Here is a 19,132-nt window from a genome sequence, read left to right on the forward strand (position 1 = left end):
CAAGTTAGAAAACTTGTTAGAAGTCTACCCAAAGCTTGGGAAACTAAAGCTGCCATTCCTGAAGATGGAGATCTGCAAAAAATAACATACGATGAACTACGAGGAAACTTGATGGCCTATGAACAAAATCATATTAACAGGTACAACAAGGATAATAAAAAGAAGACGGTGGTATTTACAGCTAAAACATCTGAAATTGGAGAAGAAGTGATGAATATTAAAATTGAAGGAATGGCTCTCATAAATCAGGGAGTGAGACAAATGCTTAAATAAAAAAGGCAGCGACCCCAACAAAATTTTAAGAATAATGAAAGGAATGATGATCGTTGCTACTACTGTGAAAAATCAGGACATATCAAACAAAACTGTCCAGAACGGAGAAGGAGAAACAATCGAAGAAATGGAGATCCAAAAAGTCTCGAAGCTTGGGATCAAAGAGAAACATTCGAAGATGATCATGATGAAACTGCCAACATATGTTTCATGGCACTAGGTGAAACAAGTGAGGTAAGATCTTTTAACTGTTCTAACTGTAATGACTTACAAGACTCTTTGGACATGGTTACTGACGAATTACAGAAAGTAATTGATGCATACAATAAGATTGCTCAAGAAAAGAAAGTCTGGAAGATTCTTCTCGAAGCAAGTCAGATTGAAGTCGACTTACTAGTAGAAGAACTGGAAAAAAGTAAAAGTGCAGCTGAACAATATCAGAAGATCTCGTAGTCATAGCTTTGTCAGGTCTAACAGAATTACTTTCAACATGAGATCTTCTAATTAAAGCTCCTACAGATCCAACGGATCTTTATCTAATTCCTCTTATCATTCTGCTGAAACTACTGTTAATTTCTCTTGTTATACTTGTGTGACATTGGTCACAAATCTTTTAACTGTAGAAAATTTTCTTCTGGAAAATGGATTTTGGAGACCAAAAGTTGTTAATCCTAACCCTCAAGGACCCAAAAATACTTGGACACCAAAAATAAATTAATCTACTTATTTTGCAGGAGAATACCATAAAAACCTACAAGAAAGGAATGTGGGTAATTGACAGTGGATGCTCCAGACACATGTGTGGAAAGAGAGAAAATTTCAAATTATTAAAAACATTACCTGAGGATTTGTAAGATTTGGAAATAACGCAAAATGAGAAGGAATTGGAGTTGGAAATATCACCCTCAGCTCATCATGTGATCTAGTAGAAGTATATCTTGTTGAAGGACTCAAGCACAATCTCCTCAGCATTAATCAACTATGTGACACTTGATTTCAAGTTTCCCTCAATATAACAAGTTGCACAATCAAACATCCAGAAAGAAATTTTTTCATCAGAGGAGATCAAATTGATAAGATATATGTCTTAACTGTTGTTAATCTATCTAATCTTACTTGTCTTACTGCAGCTTCTAATGATCCTTGGTTGTGACACCAAAAGCTTGGACACACAAGCTTGCATGCTCTTGAGAAGTTATCTAGATTAGAACGAATTATCAGACTATCAAAATTGAACTTTGAAAAGGATCATATCTATGATGCGTGTCAACTTGTGATCATGATGGCAAATTTGAAAATAAGGCATTTGAAGATTTTTGTGCTCAAAACGGCTTCACTCAAAATTTCTCTTCACCCAAATCACCTCAACGAAATAGAGAGGTGGAAAGAAAAAAATCATTCCTTACAAGATACATCAAGAACAATGTTGTTGGATCAAAATCTCCCTGATCATTTTTGGGTAGAAGCAATCGAATCTGTTGCCGAAGAGTCAGCTCCTGTAGAGGTGGAGTCAACTACCTCAGTTGACAAAACCACTATCCCTAGGGAATGGAGATACAATGCAAGCTACCTTGAAAAATTTATCTTGGGAAAACCAGATGATAAAATTCAGACTAGATCTTCACTACGAAAGCAAGAACCAGAAGCTCTTGTATCCCAAATAGAATTCAAACAAATAAATAGATGAGTCATGGATACAAGCTATGAAAGAAGAACTTGATCAATTCGAGAAAGATCAGCTTACAAATAAAGCAATTAGAAAATGGAATTTTCATCAATCAAGGAAATGCGGTTGATGAAAAACTATATCGAGGAATGACTGGATTTTTACTATATCTCACTGCAAGTCGATTATACATCATGTTCAACATTTGCAAAGGTTTCAATCTGCCCCAAAAGAATCGCATCTCACAGCAGTAAAACGAATCAATCTGATGTATTATTGGAACATCCGAAATGGGACCATGGTATCCTTTCTTTGAAAATTTTGATTCATCTGAATTTTTAGATGCTGACTTTGCAGGTGACAAAAATATAGCAAAAGCACTAGTGGAATGTGTCAATTCTTGGGAAAATCTCTTATTTCCTAGCATAGTAAGAAGCAGACCTCAATAGCTCTTCAACTACTAAATCCAAATATCTTGCAGTTGGAAGCTGTGGTACTCAGCTTCTTTGGGTGATGCATCAATCATTGGACTACAACTTATCTTTTGAAGGAGTTCCAATATTCTGTGATTGTACAGTGCTATTAGTTTATCCAAATATACTCTGCATCATTCCAGGGCATCTTTTTATTCGTGATCGTGTTGAAATGGTGATTTCTTGCTTGAGTTTGTTTATTATGAAAATCTTGAAATTACCGTGCTCAACAATAAATTCTTTACTCTACTACTTGTCTAGTTGTTCTTGTCTATTTTGTTTTCCTTTTTGATTATGTCAAAGGGAGAGAATTCAGATAACTATACTGGAAAGCATACAAAAAGCTGGAAGCATACAGAAAGGGGGAGTCAAAAAATTGACAAACATGGAAGTTAAACTAAATCGTATAGTTAAATTTGTCATTATCAAAAAGGGGGAGATTGTTAACTTATAATGTTTTGTATAATGACAAACTACCTTGTGTCGCAGGAAAGTCAAGACTAGTGTATCTGTGTTAGATACACAAAATCCTACAGATTGATGCTTCAAGAATCAAATCAGCAGCAATCAATTAAGGAGACTCAAATCAATCTAACCAAATCATTCAAATCAATCTGAACTCAAGGAATCAAATCAAATCTTGTAAGATAACCATGCCTTTCAAAGAAGATCTGCCATTGCTAGAACTCAATCAAAGAAGATTTATATTAAATCAAGCATGGGAATCAAAAAGGAAGAATGCCAAAGGAAAGAAACAAGTTGCACTCACTGAAGCAACGCCTCCATCATTCAAGGGATACGGAATTGAAGCAATCACAATCCTAGCGTCTGACTCAGGGGCGGCTCTAATAAATCGGTGGCCTAAAGCCAAATCCGAATGGAGGCCTTAAATTTGAATATATATTTTTTATGAAGTTTATTATAGTCAATTATTTGATCTTTCTTGAGACATAGTATTCATAATTTGTCAAATTTCTATTACTTCTTTGCTCTTTTATAAAAAGTTTTTATTTTCTACAAATAATACTCGATATTTTAAAAAAATAATACTTATAACCCATTTTTTTTTAAAAAAAAAAAATGAGGCCCTTTAAATTTTGGGGCCTAAGGCAATTGCTTTTTTTGCAAAGCTGTAGAGTCGCCCCTGGTCTGACTAAGATGAAGTAATCTAGAAGATAGACACTCAAATCAGCCAAGTATCAAGACTACAAGAAGATCCTCAAAAGAAGGAAGAATATTAAGATCACACAAATATCTTCAAGAGAAGGAAGAGAATCAAGATTACAAGAAGATCTCCAAAGAAAGGAAAATCAGCAAAGTATCAAGATCACATAAATATCTTCAAGAGAAGGAAGAGAATCAAGATTATAAGAAGATCGCTAAAGAAGGAAAATCAGCAAAGTATCAAAGATCACATAAATATCTTCATGAGAAGGAAGAGAATCAAGATCACCAGAACATCTCCAAAGAAGGAAGGAATCGGCTAGCTCATATGGACATGAATCAACCAGCCGAAATCAAGGACTCAGCTAAGATCCTTGATTTGAAATAACCTTGGGTTATTCCTTAACAAGAGCAGTCCTCAAACACTATATAATCCTCTCCTAGCCTTAGTTGTGAAGTAGGCACTTCACTTGAACTTATATTGTAATCTTCTTTTATCTTTCATAAAACTTTGTACACACTTGAGTGAACAATTGAAAAGAAAAGAGAAAGAAAGATCTGAGTGTAGGTTATACAGGTAGAGGTTGTGTTGAAGAAGAAGATCTGATTTGCATATTAGACGGGGATCTTAATTGTAACATTCTGTAACACCCAAGTTCTCAACAAGCTCTTAAGGAAACCCTTGTAACCCAAAGGGACTGGACTAGGCACCACACCGGTGATCCGAACCAGTATAAAAACACTCTGTGTTATTTACTTACTGCAAGTTATTATTACTGTTTATTTATTCTTCTAACGTGCAGGTGAGTCGACTGGCCATTACCGGAAGTCGACTAAAGGAAATTTTAATTCACCCCCTCTTGACCTTCACTATACATTCTGGGATCACTCCAATGAGCTCATTATGTTCCAGATATAATTGAACCAAATTAGATAAATTGCATACTGCCTCAGAAATATGTACGTGCAATTTAAAGTAATGTAGATACAGACCTTGGAGTTGTTTAAGCTTACCAATCTCAGGAGGAATATTGCCCATCAAGTTGTTTCCTCCAAGGCTTAGGACTGTAAGACCGCTCACGTTGCCTATACTTGTGGGGATGAGGCCATTGATGTGTGCATCTACTATATTAAAGTTTTCAATAGTAGATGAAAGATTCCCAATTGAATTGGGCAGAGTGACATTCAACGGATTGTTACCCACTTGTAGATATCGCAACATTCTACAGTCCGCCAACGAATTGAAGAATCGCAACTCATGCTCTCTTGGTTCATTGGTAAGTTGATTATCATGTAGGAACAGATATCGCAGCTCATGAAGATTTCCCAAATTAGTAGGAATAGTTCCTGTCAGAGAGTTATTATTTAGCTCCAGTATCTCAAGTTTGGAAGCATTTGTTATGAACAATGGAATTTCTCCTTCGAGCTGATTGAATCCCAAGGTAAGTCCTTTAAGGTTCGGAAGATGAAGACCTGTAGTGGTTGGAATTCTCCCCGAGAGGTTATTGAAACTGAAATCAATCCTTTCGAAAGAAGATATGTTGAAAATAGCCTCTGGAATTCGACCAATAAGATTAAAATTATGGTCAAAGCTTAATTGCCTCAAATTTGATAGCTTCCCTAATTCCGGAGGAATTTGCCCCACTATGCGATTGTTTCCACAATAAAGATATTGCAGAGTGGAAATATTTCCCAGTGAAGTGGGAATAGTCCCTTTTATTGGATTATCGCCAATATAGAACCCCTCAAGCTTAGATAAACAATCAATATCTCTGGGTATGTCTCCGGTTATGTTGTTGAAAGATAAAGACAACCATTTGAGCTCTGTGAGTTGGCATATGTTGGAAAGAATGGAACCAGAAATTTGGTTGTTAGATATACTTAAAAACTTCAGATTTGACACAATATTCCCTTCATCTATCCAGAGAGGACCAGAAAGTCTATTGTATCGCAGATGTATGGAAAGTAGTGACGAGATATTAAACAGTGCTGCTGGAATGGAACCTGTTAATTGATTATCAGTCAAGTACAAGTCTGCAAGTTGGCTCAGATTACTGATCTCCTTTGGAATGTTGCCACTGACTCTATTCCCAGACAAACTGAAGTTCATCATTTTTGTGGCATTTCCAACAGGAGGAGGGATCATACCCGTGAGGCTGTTGTTGGTGCGATCCAAGGCTCTGAGTTCGGGTACATACCATGGCCCTTTCCACATTTCACCACCAAGTTCATTGAAAGCTAATGAAATTACTTGAACTCTCCGGTGTTGAAATAGACTTGCTGGTATACTTCCGTTGAGCTGATTGTTTTGAATATCAATCACTCGCAAGCGAGGCTAGTGACCAAGTCCATAAGGGATGCCACCGCGGAAGCTGTTGTTCTGGAGATTGAGAACACTGAGGAAGGACAGATTGGCCAAAGACGGAGAAATTGTGCCTTGAAGTTGCAAATTAGGAAGAGCCAAGGCCACAACCCTATGCCTTTTTGAACTACAAGTGACACCAAACCAAGAGCAAAAAGAAGTATTTTTGGTCCAATTATTGGCCAAAAAATGATTAGGACTTGTAATAAGATATTTGAAAGCTAGTAGAGCTTGTTGTCAGTCTCATTTGAGGAAGCAACAGAGTAATATTGAATTACAAGTAGAAGAATCAGTAAGAAAATGTGCCTCTCCATTGGAAATAGAATGTTTGTATGTGTGGTATTTAAAAAGCTCATTGTTATATTTATAGCACCAAAAAAAAAAAAATGTTGAAAAGGATAGACTCTAATTTCCAAAATGTGAAAACAGATTCATATGGAGGAGGAAAATACGTAGCAAAAAGATCAATGTGAAAACAGATTAAAAGGAGGAAAATAAGAAAAAGAATCTGTCCATTTTTCACAAAACAGAATAAAAGTCGGGTAACTCATAATAGAAAGAGAAGAAAATAGTCTTTGTAAACTCTTAAGTAAATTAAAGTTTAAGCACCTCATATTCTATGTTCGACTATGATAATCCATCTTTCTTCTAAATGCTGTTCGTAATACTTATCAAATCAAGCGTTTATCGCCAAAACAACTTATGCATGGTAAATGAAGGTTGATAGATGAAGGAGGAAGAACACTTGTTGATGCCTTTAACTAAATCAAAGATACCACTAATTAATATCACTATTGAAATGGAGAAAAAAAATGTTGACTACAATGCAATGATATATATGGTCTCAAACAGAGTTCCATGAGAGATATATGAGATGTAAGCCTTCAATATTCTTCATCAAATCTACCAACTTTTCTTATTTTAATTTTTAGGATGTAAAACGAGAAAGTAATAAGCCTAAACGCCACTTAATCAACTTATTCTTCAAGCCGGAAAATGAAAATTTCATCAACAATCTTCTCAACCAATTCAACATTCCAAGTACTTGATTGAAAAAGACTTCAACATAACAATGAAGGTCTCCGCAAATATTTTCAAATTGTGAAGATATATGTACTCTCACAAACAACACGATTTATTATTATATGCCAAAAAACAACATCTAAAATCATTCACCGAAATAATATTAATTGCACACTTACTAACTCAAATAAATTAGTCTCCTCATGTTTATATCACGTAATTATCAAATTATTAATTGTTCATTTGTATTGTGGAGAATATATCTATATTTAGCTAATTCAAATAATACAATAATGATAGGTAATAAAAAAGCTTAAAGGCATTACAAAACTCTTCATTACCCACCTATACAAGCTACAACAACTCTTCAAGAAAATGAACAATTAAATTATAAATTATTTAAGTGTACTTAAAATTTTGGTTAAAACATGTATGTTTCAAGAAAAGAAAAAGTTATCATTAATTAGTAGAAGCAAATTATAAATTATTTAAGTGTACTTAAAATTTTGGTTTAAACAAAAGTAAATTGGTTGTTTAACTTTTTTGAATAGACTAATAAAGGTGAATGGTTGTGATTTCCACAACCTCTTATATCATCACATTGAGGAATACATTGGCCAACTTTATAAAGGAAAATGCACAACAAGACAGCTGAATTGATTGACAAAGAAAGAAAGAAAGTATATTTATATAATATGATCAGTCAATTACTTGCTGAAAAATTTAAATTGTAATAAATAGTGAACATGAATTTATAACTTTAACAATATATGTATTTAATGTTGAATAGGAATCTCAAGAATTAATTCTGAATTTGTGAGCCACTTTCGTAATGATATTGTGAACACCTAATTTTTGATCAAAATTTAAAGGTTTTACACCATTTTTAATACGTAAATATTATTATTTCAGTAGGGTTATATTAAAAATAAATGAAAAAATAAATCTGAAATTACAACAAATTATAAGCTCATTTATGTTTACAGTTTAATAAAGAAAGTTTGTGAATTTAAAGTATTTGTTTTAATTCTTCAACTTTTATCTGGTCTAAAAAATAATAATAATCGTATATATTATGAAAAAGTAGATAAAAAAAAAAAGACAAAAAGAAGAGTCCTAAAAATTTCAAATTACCTTACCCTGTATCCTAATTACCTTCAAACTTCCATAACTATTTTTTCCTAAAAATCCTCCCCATTAAGTGTTTTTTTCTCTTTGCACGATTTTTTTTTAAAAAAAATTCTTCCTTCTTTCCCCACAGGTTTTATACTTTTCTTTTTGTTTGTTTTATTAGTATTACTTATTCATTTATTTTATTTTTTCTTCCTTTATCTCAACCCTAAAATTCTCAACTAAATTTTAAATTAAATCATTCTCACTCCATCACGTTCCTTTTAATTAACACTTGACTCACACCCAAAACTATTATAAAAACACAATCTTAGTAAAGAGAAAAAGAGACAAAAATACACAGAGAGAAAAAGATAACAAAAGTGATTTTTTTATTTTGAGAATTAAGTCAACGTTCGAGGTTTCACTCAAGGTTTCGGATTCGTGGCTCTTTAAAGTTAATATTAGCGATTAACTTTGGAAATCAGTAGATTGTAGCAGTTGTTTTGTGGTATCAATTTTCGCAGCGAGGCAACTCCAAATTCTCGCATGATTTGAATAGAATACTTGTACGAAAACTCGATTCCAATAATATGAAGTTCTTTGAATCGCATGTTATTCTTATATAATATCAATCTGTGATGCATGTTGTGATTATTTTTGAGAATTTACGAATGCTTAGGAAAACGGAACCGAAGACGTTTCTTGCTAAAAAAAATAAAAAAATAAAAAATAAAAGATGTATCATACATTTTTTTTTATTATTGTCTTATGTTCTTTAGATGCAATTAATATTGAAATTAATTTCGTGATATTTAATTTTGAATAGTTAATGTTTCTTGGAGCTTAGTTTTCACTTAAGAAAATTTTATTGAAATTATTTGTAGACTTGTTAGATTAGGATATAAACTGAAGTTTAATTGATTAGTGATTTAGAAAACCTATGTGGAATGTGTTTTACTCTTTTTTTTAATATATTATTTTGATAAAAATAATTTGCCTTTAGAATAAACGTTAAGATGATTATTGCTATAATTCGAATTATTAAGGTATATAATTAAGAGGATATATGAATATTATTTAGAGATTTATGGTAAAAAAATAAATAATGAATAATTAGGAAAACTAATTTTAAAAAAAGGCGAGAAAGCATAAGAAGAAAAAAAAAAGAATACGTGAACAGAAAAGAATAATAATAAAAAAATGATTAAAAAAGAAGAGAAAATAAGGCGTAATAGAAAAAAAAAATTAAACCAAAAAGCAAAGAAGAAAAAATAAAGAAACAGAATGTTAAAAAACATATAAAAAATGATTAAAAAATAAATTTTAAAAAAAAGAGCAACAGAACGTTAAAATAAAGAAGAAACACGTGTAGCTAAAAAAAATTTTAAAAATCCTAAACATAAAATTTTAATTCCTATTTTTTTTTAAAAAAAATACAATCCTAAATTAACTTGAACTCTAAAAATCTCTTTCCCACACAAATTCTACTTCCTAGTAACTAGATACCAATATATACTCTACCCATAATAACATAAAAAAAAAATACAAATACAAGCAAAAAAGTAAAAAAAAAAAAAAAGGAAAAAGAAAATACGGATGTTTCAAGTTTCAAATTAATGGACACACACCCAAAAAATAAGACAATTTTAAATAGATTTAAAATAAATAAGACATTTTTAAATAGGTTTAAAATAAATCAGAGAATGAGGGTAAATAACATTTTTATTATTAAGCTAATAATATAATATCCAAAAATTAATTTAAGTCATATATAGTCAATAAAGCGACCGTGCTAGAACCACGGGACTCGAGGGGTGCCTAACACCTTCCCCTCAGTCAACAGGATCCCTTGCCCGAANAGGTTTAAAATAAATCAGAGAATGAGGGTAAATAACATGTTTATTATTAAGCTAATAATATAATATCCAAAAATTAATTTAAGTCATATATAGTCAATAAAGCGACCGTGCTAGAACCACGGACTCGAGGGGTGCCAACACCTTCCCCTCAGTCAACAGAATCCCTTACCCGAATTTCTGGTTCGCAGATCAATAAAATAAAGAGTCAGATTTCCTTTTGATTAGGGATTTAAATAAGGTGACTTGGAACACCAAAACTCAATTTCAAGTTACGAATCTGAATAATAAAATAATCTCTTTTCAAAATATCACTTTAATTGGAAAAACTCTTTCTTTCAAAACATCATTAAATTTTGAGGAAAAATAAGGGGTGTGACAGATATTGTGAGCCACTTTTATAATGAATGGTGTATCTGCTCTACATCACAGAGTTGAGGGGACTAAGACCCTTTTCCCTATATACAATGAACATTTTGCCCTCAGGTTTGATCTTTATGTTAAACTATTCGGTGGCAAGAAAAGTATGAAAACACGAGTGGATGCACGTTGAGTAAAGGCTGTCACGCGACACTGGTCCCTCGGGGATATTTACTAATAGTTTCGGTATTACTAATGTATTCGAAACTTATATCTTCAAAAGAAATGATCCTGCTATAAAAAGTGTTCTTCATGCCCGACTGTTTAAAGATTTTTGTTGCTTGCTTATATATATGTGATACTGTTTATGAAAGATCCTGCGTAACCTCCTATAGAAAAATAGAAAACCAGACATTTCTAGCGATCCAAGTTTTATATTTGTTGCAATTGAAGTCAGCAATACAGCAGAAGCCTCACACTCACCTTTCCAAAGGAAAACTGATGGTAAAATAATGGAAAACGAGGCTTTGCTACATACTCTCGCTCTGTAGTAGATTGCGCCAGTATTCTTGCTTCTTTGAATTCTAAGAAAAGAATAATAGTAATTCTCTTGATATCATCTATATTTCCGACCCAATCACTATCAACAAAGCCATATTTCCAAGTTGTACAGTACCTTTTAAGTACCTAAGCACTCTTTTGGAAGCTGCAAAAGTAAACTAGCTGCTAGCGTTATTAAATCAGGTCTTGAAGCCGTCAAGTACAAGAGACTTCCAATCAAACTTCTATAATACGAAGCATCATAGTTTTCGGCTCTATCTTCCTTACAAATTTTGTATTCAAACCCAATAGTGTAGGAACTGTTTTGCAACTTGCATTCTGAATTGTTTCAGGATCTCCTAGACTTTGGCTGATTGATGTGCTTCCAGCCACAAAAAAAAACTTCATCCGAAGCAACTCTTGGTCACACTGCTTGTAACAAGCAAATCGTCAATATATAAAAGAAACAATTAGGGAGCGTCTTCACTTCACTTGGAGCCTGCATCAATCACATATAAAACTTTTTGAAGCTTATACACCTTGCCTTCACTTCCTTGAACCACAAAACATTCAGGTTGAGCTACATAAATCTCCTCTTCTAGAAAACCATTCAAGAAGATTTACTTGCAAGTGTATGTAAAGTAAATCGTCAATATATAAAGAAACTTTTGACTGATACTGAAAAACAGGGAGATCAAATTTAAGTTTGAGTATAAATTATATGCATTTACGGTGTTAAAACAATTGGATTATTAGTATCTGGTCTATCATTCACCTCCAAAACTCACCAAGTCCAACTAAGAATTCCATTTATTGAATAGTTGAATATATCAATCGAAAGAAACTAATGAATCAAAAATATGAAGTAGAGGGAAACAGAAGCAGAAAGTAAAATAGTGCAGTGATATTTCTTAATTTTATTCAAGCATTCAAAACATATTAGAGACTACTCAAATATGAAATCACAAAATAAGGGAAATGCAACACTCTGAAGTACAAACAGTACTACATGTCTCCAGGTAGTACAATCGACTAAAGAAACCAGGTAAGCAAAAAGCATCATATTAACGTGCAGCTCAGAAAAGAACATCATCAGAAGAGATGCAGATCACTTCTATGTTTCCAGAAATTTGTTGTTGATTTTGTTAAGCCTCTTCACTACTTCTTTCATGGTTATTCTGGATTCTGGCGTTTCCTTTGTGCAGTCTAAAGCCAATTCCATCATGGAGGCTATGCACATTTCACTTTTGCTAGTGATTTGTTCTTCCTCAGAAAAAAGATTGGCATCCACAACGTCCATCATACTCCCTGAAAATGATTGTGTTATCCATTTCCTCAAGTCAAGATTTTCATTGCATATATCTTCATCTCTTGGCCTTCTTTTGGTCAAAACCTCCATCAACATGATGCCGTAGCTATAAACATCACCACTAGCAGACACTATTCCCTCCGAGCCATATTCTTAGAAAAGGATTGAAGAAAAGTTACTCAATTGAAATACAACAATAGTTATGCATAAATAAAGACCTGCTTTTTTTACTTCTAGAACTTGGAGAGGCTTAATTATGATAAGAGAAGATCAAAGAGAATAGATTTTTTTATACCTGGTGAAATATATCCAAGAGTGCCCAATGTCTCGGTATAAGCCATGGACTTGCTTATGGCTAAAATTTTAGAGATTCCAAAATCACCAACATGAACCACCATATCTTCATCCAAAAGAATGTTGGCTGGCTTTAGGTCGCAATGAACTATTGGAGTGACATGACCATGATGTAGATATTCAACTGCCATAGCTGCATCAAGCATTACAGTGACTCTTTGATGAAGGTTTAAGTGGCGATCTTCTCTGTACAACCAATTCTCAAGACTTCCGTTGGGCATAAATTGCAGAACAAAGGCTCTTATATAGTCACTAGAACAAGTAGTAATCACTGAAACAAGATTTCTGTGTCTAGCATTTCTCATCACTTTGCATTCGGTATCAAACCTTTTGCATACTTGCTCAATTTCCAAATCCAGAACCTTAATGGCCACTGCAGTTCCCCCAAACAATGTGCCTTTGTACACAGAGCCAGAGCTTCCCTCACCAATTAAATTGGATTCATCAAAATTATTTGTTGCTCTTTGAATCTCGTGATAAGAAACTAATTGATGAGTCCCGATCTCTTGTACCTTTTCAACATCTTTGGACTTTCCTTTCTTCTGTCGTATCATTATCAAAATTGAAACCAACAAGAATATCAGAAAGGATGATATAACCACTGGAGTAACAATTTTTAGCAGAACCTCCTTAAGATTTGATTGTTTTCCAGGATTATTGATAGCGCAAGCAGGAATCTCCAATATGTGCATTCCACATAGACCTTTGTTCTCGAGAAATGATTGCAGAGTGGAATTTGCAAACACGCCACCACTTGGTATTTCACCTTCTAAATCATTAAATGAAACATTAATGTTTTTAAGGTATGAAAGTTTTTCCAAAGACTTAGGAATAGTACCTGACAAGGAATTTAAAGACAAATTCAAGATTTCCAAGCTTATCAAGTTGGCAAAGGATAATGGAATTTGGCCAAAAAATGAATTGTTGGATAGGTCAAGATACTGCAGGTTTTGGAGTTCCCCGAATCTGGTTGGTATCACGCTTGAAAAGTGGTTACTGCAAAGATATAGTCCTACAATGGCTTTCAGTTCTCCAATATCTGATGGAACTTCTCCCTCTATAGAATTTCGTGACACACTTAGATAGAGAAGACCACTCATCTTCCAAAGACTCAACGGAAATTTTGATGAAAATTTATTAGAACCCAAATAAACCTTTTGTAGCATGCTAAGATTTCCTAAGCATTCTGGAATTAATCCAGAGAGCTCATTACCATTCAGAAATAATTGAACCAAATTAGATAAATGGCATACCGCCTCTGGAACATGTCCCTGCAATTTATTGTTAGTTAGATACAGCCCCTGGAGTTGTTTAAGCTTACCAATCTCAGGAGGAATACTCCCTGCCAAGTTATTTCCTTGAAAGTCTAGGGTCATTAGACCGCTCATGTTGCTTATACCTGTGGGGATGAGGCCGTTGATGTGTGCATCTCCTATATAAAAGTTTTGAATAGTAGATGAAAGGTTCCCAATAGAATTTGGCAGAACGCCATTCAACAGATTGGAACCCACTAGTAGCTATTTCAACATCTTACAGTCCGCCAATGAATTGAAGAATAACAACTCATGCTCTCTTGGTTCATTGGTTAGTTGATTAGTATGTAGGAGCAGTGCTCGCAGCTCACGAAGATTTCCCAAATTAGTAGGAATAGTTCCTGTCAGAAAGTTTTCATTTAGCTCCAGTAATTCAAGCTTGGAAGCATTTGTTATGAACAATGGAATTTCCCCTTCCAGCTGATTGACTGCCAAGCTAAGTTCCTTAACGTTTGGAAGATGAAGACCTGTAGTTGTTGGAATTCTCCCCAAGAGGTTATTGAAACTGAAATCAATCACTTCCAAAGAAGATATGTTGAAAATAGCCTCTGGAATTTGACCAATAAGATTAGAATTATCCAAAATGACTAATTGCCTCAACTTTGATAGCTTCCCTAATTCCGGAGGAATTTTCCCTACTATGTGATTTTCTCCACAATAAAGATATTGCAGAGTGGAAATATTTCCCAATGAAGTGGGGATAGTCCCTTTTATTGGATTAACACCAATAAGAAACATCTCGAGTTTGGATAAACAATCAATATTTCTGGGTATTTCTCCAGTTATGTTGTTGTAAGCTATGGACAATACTTTGAGCTCTGTGAGTTGGCATATGTTGGAAAGAATGCAACCAGAAATTTGGTTGAAAGAAATACTTAAATGCTCCAGATTTGATACAATATTCCCTTGATCAAGCAAGAGAGGGCCGGAAAGGCTATTGTATCGCAGATGTATGGACAGTAGTGACGAGATATTAAACAGTTCTACGGGAATGGAACCTGTTAACTGATTATCAGTCAAGGACATTTCTGCAAGTTGGCTCAGATTACCAATTTCCTTTGGAATGTTGCCGCTGAATCTATTCCCAAACAAACTGAAGTTCAGTAACTTTGTGGCATTTCCAACCGAAGGAGGGATTATACCCGTGAGGCTATTGTTCCTGAGATTTAAGACTCTGAGTTCAGGTACATACCATGGCCCTCTCCACATTTCACCACTGAGTTCATTGAAACCCAATGAAATTACTTGAACTCTTCGGTTTTGAAATAGACTTGTTGGTATACTTCCATTGAGCTGATTGTTTTTAACATCAATCACTCGCAAGCGAGGCATGTGGCCAATGCCATAAGGGATGCCACCGTGGAAGCTGTTGTTCTCGAGATTGAGAACACTGAGGAAGGACAAATTGGCCAAAGATGGAGAAATTGTGCCTTGAAGTTGCAAATTAGGAAGAGTCAAGGCTACAACCCTTTGCCTTTTTGGACTGCAAGTGACACCAAACCAAGTGCAAAAAGAAGTATTTTTGGTCCAATTATTTGCCAAAAAATGATTAGGACTTGTAATAAGATTTTGGAAAAGTGATAGAGCTTGTTGGTCAGTCTCATTTGAGGAAGCAACGGAGTAATATTGAATTACAAGTAGAAGAATCAATAAGAAAATGTGCTTCTCCATTGGAAATAGAATGTTTGTATGTGTGGTATTAAAAAAGGTCATTGTTATTATATTTATAGATAATGAAAAGCCCTTAAAGGCACTACAAAATTCTTCATTACCCACCTATACAACAACCTTTCGACTATGAGAGGTTAAAACAATATGTTTCAAGAAAAGAAAAGGTTTATCATTAATTAGTAGAAATAACTTATAAATTATTTAAGTGTAATTTTGCTTTTAGATAAAAGTAAATTGGTTGTTAAACTTTTTTGAACAGATTAATAAAGGTGATTTCCACAACCTTTTATGTCATCAAATTGAGGAATCCATTGGCCAACTTTATAAAGGCAAAAGCACAAAAAAGACAGGTGAATTGATTGACACAAGAAAGAAAGTATATTTATATAACATGATCAGTCAATTACTTGCATTATTAAGAAAGAAATAGAAAAACATATGTATATTACTATATATAATAAGTGGGAATATCTACTACTTAGCACATGACAAGTGTTGGATGATATGTGCTTAAATAGTATTGTACATTCTTCTTTTATGGTTGTACCTTTAAAATTTATATTATTGGACAAATAAAATAATATATATTATTTGAAAATTTCTTAAAAAGTACTATAAATTGGGACAAATAAAATAATATATATTATTTAAAAATTTCTTAGAAAGTACTATAAATTACAGTAATTAACAGCTAGAAATATTTCAAAGACAAAAAAAATTGATTGAATCTCAAAATTTTTTTAGTACTACATAAATTGAGAAAGAAGAAATGACCTCTATTATTTGAAAATGGCGTAAAGTATTACAAATCATACAATAAGAATTAATAATTTAAAATTTTAAAAGCCTTTAATGCTTTATACTTATTCTATTTCCACTTTGGACAAAAATATCCTCCCAATATGCATATTTTTTTAAACAAAAAGTGGGACCCATTATTGATGTATTGAAGGATGCTTTGGTAATTTTTCTATGATGAATTCGTTTTGTTTTGTTGTTTAATTTTTTTTAAATAATTGTATAAAATATTATAAATCACNAAGTTGTTTCCTTGAAAGTCTAGGGTCATTAGACCGCTCATGTTGCTTATACCTGTGGGGATGAGGCCGTTGATGTTTGCATGTCCTATATGAAAGTTTTGAATAGTAGATGAAAGATTCCCAATAGAATTTGGCAGAACGCCATTCAACAGATTGAAACCCACTTGTAGATACTTCAACATCTTACAGTCCGCCAATGAATTGAAGAATAACAACTCACGCACTCTTGGTTCATTGGTTAGTTGATTATGATGTAGGAAGAGTGATCGCAGCTCATGAAGATTTCCCAAATTAGTAGGAATAGTTCCTGACAGAAAGTTATCAGTTAGCGACAGTATCTCAAGCTTGGAAGCATTTGTTATGAACAATGGAATTTCCCCTTCCAGCTGATTGACTCCCAAGCTAAGTTCCTTAACGTTTGGAAGATGAAGACCTGTAGTTATTGGAATTCTCCCCAAGAGGTTATTGAAACTGAAAGCAATCACTTCCAAAGAAGATATGTTGAAAATAGCCTCTGGAATTTGACCAATAAGATTAGAATTATCCTCAATGACTAATTGCCTCAACTTTGATAGCTTCCCTAATTCTGGAGGAATTTTCCCTACTATGTGATTTTCTCCACAATAAAGATATTGCAGAGTGGAAATATTTCCCAATGAAGTGGGGATAGTCCCTTTAATTGGATTACCACCAATAAGAAACATCTCGAGTTTGGATAAACAATCAATATTTCTGGGTATTTCTCCAGTTATGTTGTTGTAAACTATGGACAATACTTTGAGCTCAGTGAGTTGGCATATGTTGGAAAGAATGCAACCAGAAATTTGGTTGAAAGAAATACTTAAATGCTCCAGATTTGATACAATATTCCCTTGATCAAGCAAGAGAGGGCCGGAAAGGCTATTGTATCGCAGACGTATGGACAGTAGTGACGAGATATTAAACAGTTCTACGGGAATGGAACCTGTTAACTGATTATCAGTCAAGGACATTTCTGCAAGTTGGCTCAGATTACCGACCTCCATAGGAATGTTGCCGCTGAATCTATTCCCAGACAAACTGAAGTTCATCATTTTTGTGGCATTTCCAACAGAAGGAGGGATTATACCGATGAGGCTATTGTTCCTGAGATTTAAGACTCTGAGTTCAGGTACATACCAAGGGCCTTTCCACATTTCACCACTGAGTTCATTGAAAGCCAATGAAATTACTTGAACTCTCCGGTTTTGAAATAGACTTGTTGGTATACTTTCGTTGAGCTGATTGTTTTGAATATCGATCACTCGCAAGCGAGGCAAGTGGCCAAGTCCATAAGGGATGCCACCATGGAAGCTGTTGTTATCAAGATTGAGCTCTCTGAGAAAGGACAAATTGGCCAAAGACAGGGAAATTGTTCCTTGAAGTTGCAAATTAGGAAGAATCAAGGCCACAACCCTTTGCCTTTTTGGACTACAAGTGACACCAAACCAAGTGCAAAAAGAAGTATTTTTGGTCCAATTATTTGCCAAAAAATGATTAGGACTTGTAATAAGATTTTGGAAAAGTAATAGAGCTTGTTGGTCAGTCTCATTTGAGGAAGCAACAGAGTAATATTGAATTACAAGTAGAAGAATCAATAAGAAAATGTGCTTCTCCATTGGAATTATAGAATGTTTGTATGTGTGGTATTTAAAAAGGTCATTGTTATTATATTTATAGATAATGAAAAAGCCTTAAAGGCACTACAAAATTCTTCATTACCCACCTATACAACAACCCTTCGACTATGAGAGGTTAAAACAATATGTTTCAAGAAAAGAAAAGGTTTATCATTAATTAGTAGAAATAACTTATAAATTATTTAAGTGTAATTTTGCTTTTAGATAAAAGTAAATTGGTTGTTAAACTTTTTTGAACAGATTAATAAAGGTGATTTCCACAACCTTTTATGTCATCAAATTGAGGGATACATTGGCCAACTTTATAAAGGCAAAAGCATAAAAAAGACAGGTGAATTGATTGACACAAGAAAGAAAGTATATTTATATAATATGATCAGTCAATTACTTGCATTATTAAGAAAGAAATAGAAAAACATATGTATATATATTATATAGTCTAGAACCAAGTCAAAATATGGCGAGTACAAAATTTATGAGGAAAAATTTACTAAAATTGTAATAAATAGTGAACATGAATTTATAACTTTTAAAATATAATGTATTTAATGTTAATTAGGAATCTTAAAAAGTAATCCTGAATTTACCTTTGATCACGCCATCAGCAATGTAATAGTCTATAAACTGAGCTAGGTTGCAATGAACACAACAGTGAGTCTGAAATCATACATATATATAGCCATCAATTTTGCGTTTTAGGGTGTGTTTGGTATGAAGGAAAATGTTTTCCTGGAAAACAAGTAGACTTTGGACTTATTTTCTCATGTTTGGTTGGAGAGTAGAAAATATTTTTCGGAAAGATTTTTGTGTGTTTGATTTATGAATGAAAAATATTTTTGAGAAAATATCTTTTATTTTTACTAGAGAGAAGAAAATAATTTTTGAATTGAAACTGAAATATTTTTAAAAAATAAACTTAAATTTTTTTGGGGTGGGGGGCAGGCAGGGGGGGGGGGG

General features: G+C 33.5%; 3 protein-coding genes across 3 annotated transcripts; all 3 read right to left on the reverse strand.

Moving 5' to 3' along the window:
- Window positions 1-4,426: 4,426 nt before the first annotated feature.
- On the reverse strand, window positions 4,427-5,791 carry LOC125845867 (LRR receptor-like serine/threonine-protein kinase ERECTA). Its single transcript, XM_049525365.1, has one exon. The coding sequence runs from the start codon at window positions 5,789-5,791 to the stop codon at window positions 4,427-4,429; it is 1,365 nt and encodes a 454-aa protein (XP_049381322.1).
- Window positions 5,792-11,743: 5,952 nt separating this feature from the next.
- On the reverse strand, window positions 11,744-13,798 carry LOC125845511 (receptor kinase-like protein Xa21). Its single transcript, XM_049525027.1, has 2 exons — window positions 12,435-13,798; window positions 11,744-12,291 (listed from the first exon to the last, which is right to left on the reverse strand). The coding sequence occupies exons 1-2, from the start codon at window positions 13,657-13,659 to the stop codon at window positions 11,945-11,947; spliced, it is 1,572 nt and encodes a 523-aa protein (XP_049380984.1). The 5' UTR covers window positions 13,660-13,798; the 3' UTR covers window positions 11,744-11,944.
- LOC125845868 (LRR receptor-like serine/threonine-protein kinase GSO2) lies at window positions 13,671-18,154 on the reverse strand. The gene is made up of 4 exons (XM_049525366.1): window positions 16,570-18,154; window positions 14,028-15,236; window positions 13,747-13,835; window positions 13,671-13,679 (listed from the first exon to the last, which is right to left on the reverse strand). Exons 1-4 carry the CDS (start codon window positions 18,152-18,154, stop codon window positions 13,671-13,673), a joined length of 2,892 nt encoding a protein of 963 aa, XP_049381323.1.
- Between the last annotated feature and the right edge of the window lie 978 nt (window positions 18,155-19,132).

This window comes from Solanum stenotomum, chromosome 11 (genome assembly GCF_019186545.1).
Source record: "Solanum stenotomum isolate F172 chromosome 11, ASM1918654v1, whole genome shotgun sequence".
Lineage (NCBI taxonomy): Eukaryota > Viridiplantae > Streptophyta > Magnoliopsida > Solanales > Solanaceae > Solanum > Solanum stenotomum.

Bases quoted from the DNA above. Each gene is read 5' to 3' on its own strand.
- LOC125845868 (XM_049525366.1), bottom strand. From the start codon at position 18,154: ATGGAGAAGCACATTTTCTTATTGATTCTTCTACTTGTAATTCAATAT. The intron at 15,237-16,569 runs GTATAAGCAACA...TGCAACTTCAAG, and splicing joins CAACGGCCTCATCCCCACAG to GCACAATTTCTCCATCTTTG. The intron at 13,836-14,027 runs GTAAGATGTTGA...ATAACTTGGCAG, and splicing joins CTTCAATTCATTGGCGGACT to GGAGTATTCCTCCTGAGATT.
- LOC125845867 (XM_049525365.1), bottom strand. From the start codon at position 5,791: ATGTGGAAAGGGCCATGGTATGTACCCGAACTCAGAGCCTTGGATCGC.
- LOC125845511 (XM_049525027.1), bottom strand. From the start codon at position 13,659: ATGCTACAAAAGGTTTATTTGGGTTCTAATAAATTTTCATCAAAATTT. The intron at 12,292-12,434 runs GTATAAAAAAAT...TCCTTTTCTAAG, and splicing joins TCTTGGATATATTTCACCAG to AATATGGCTCGGAGGGAATA.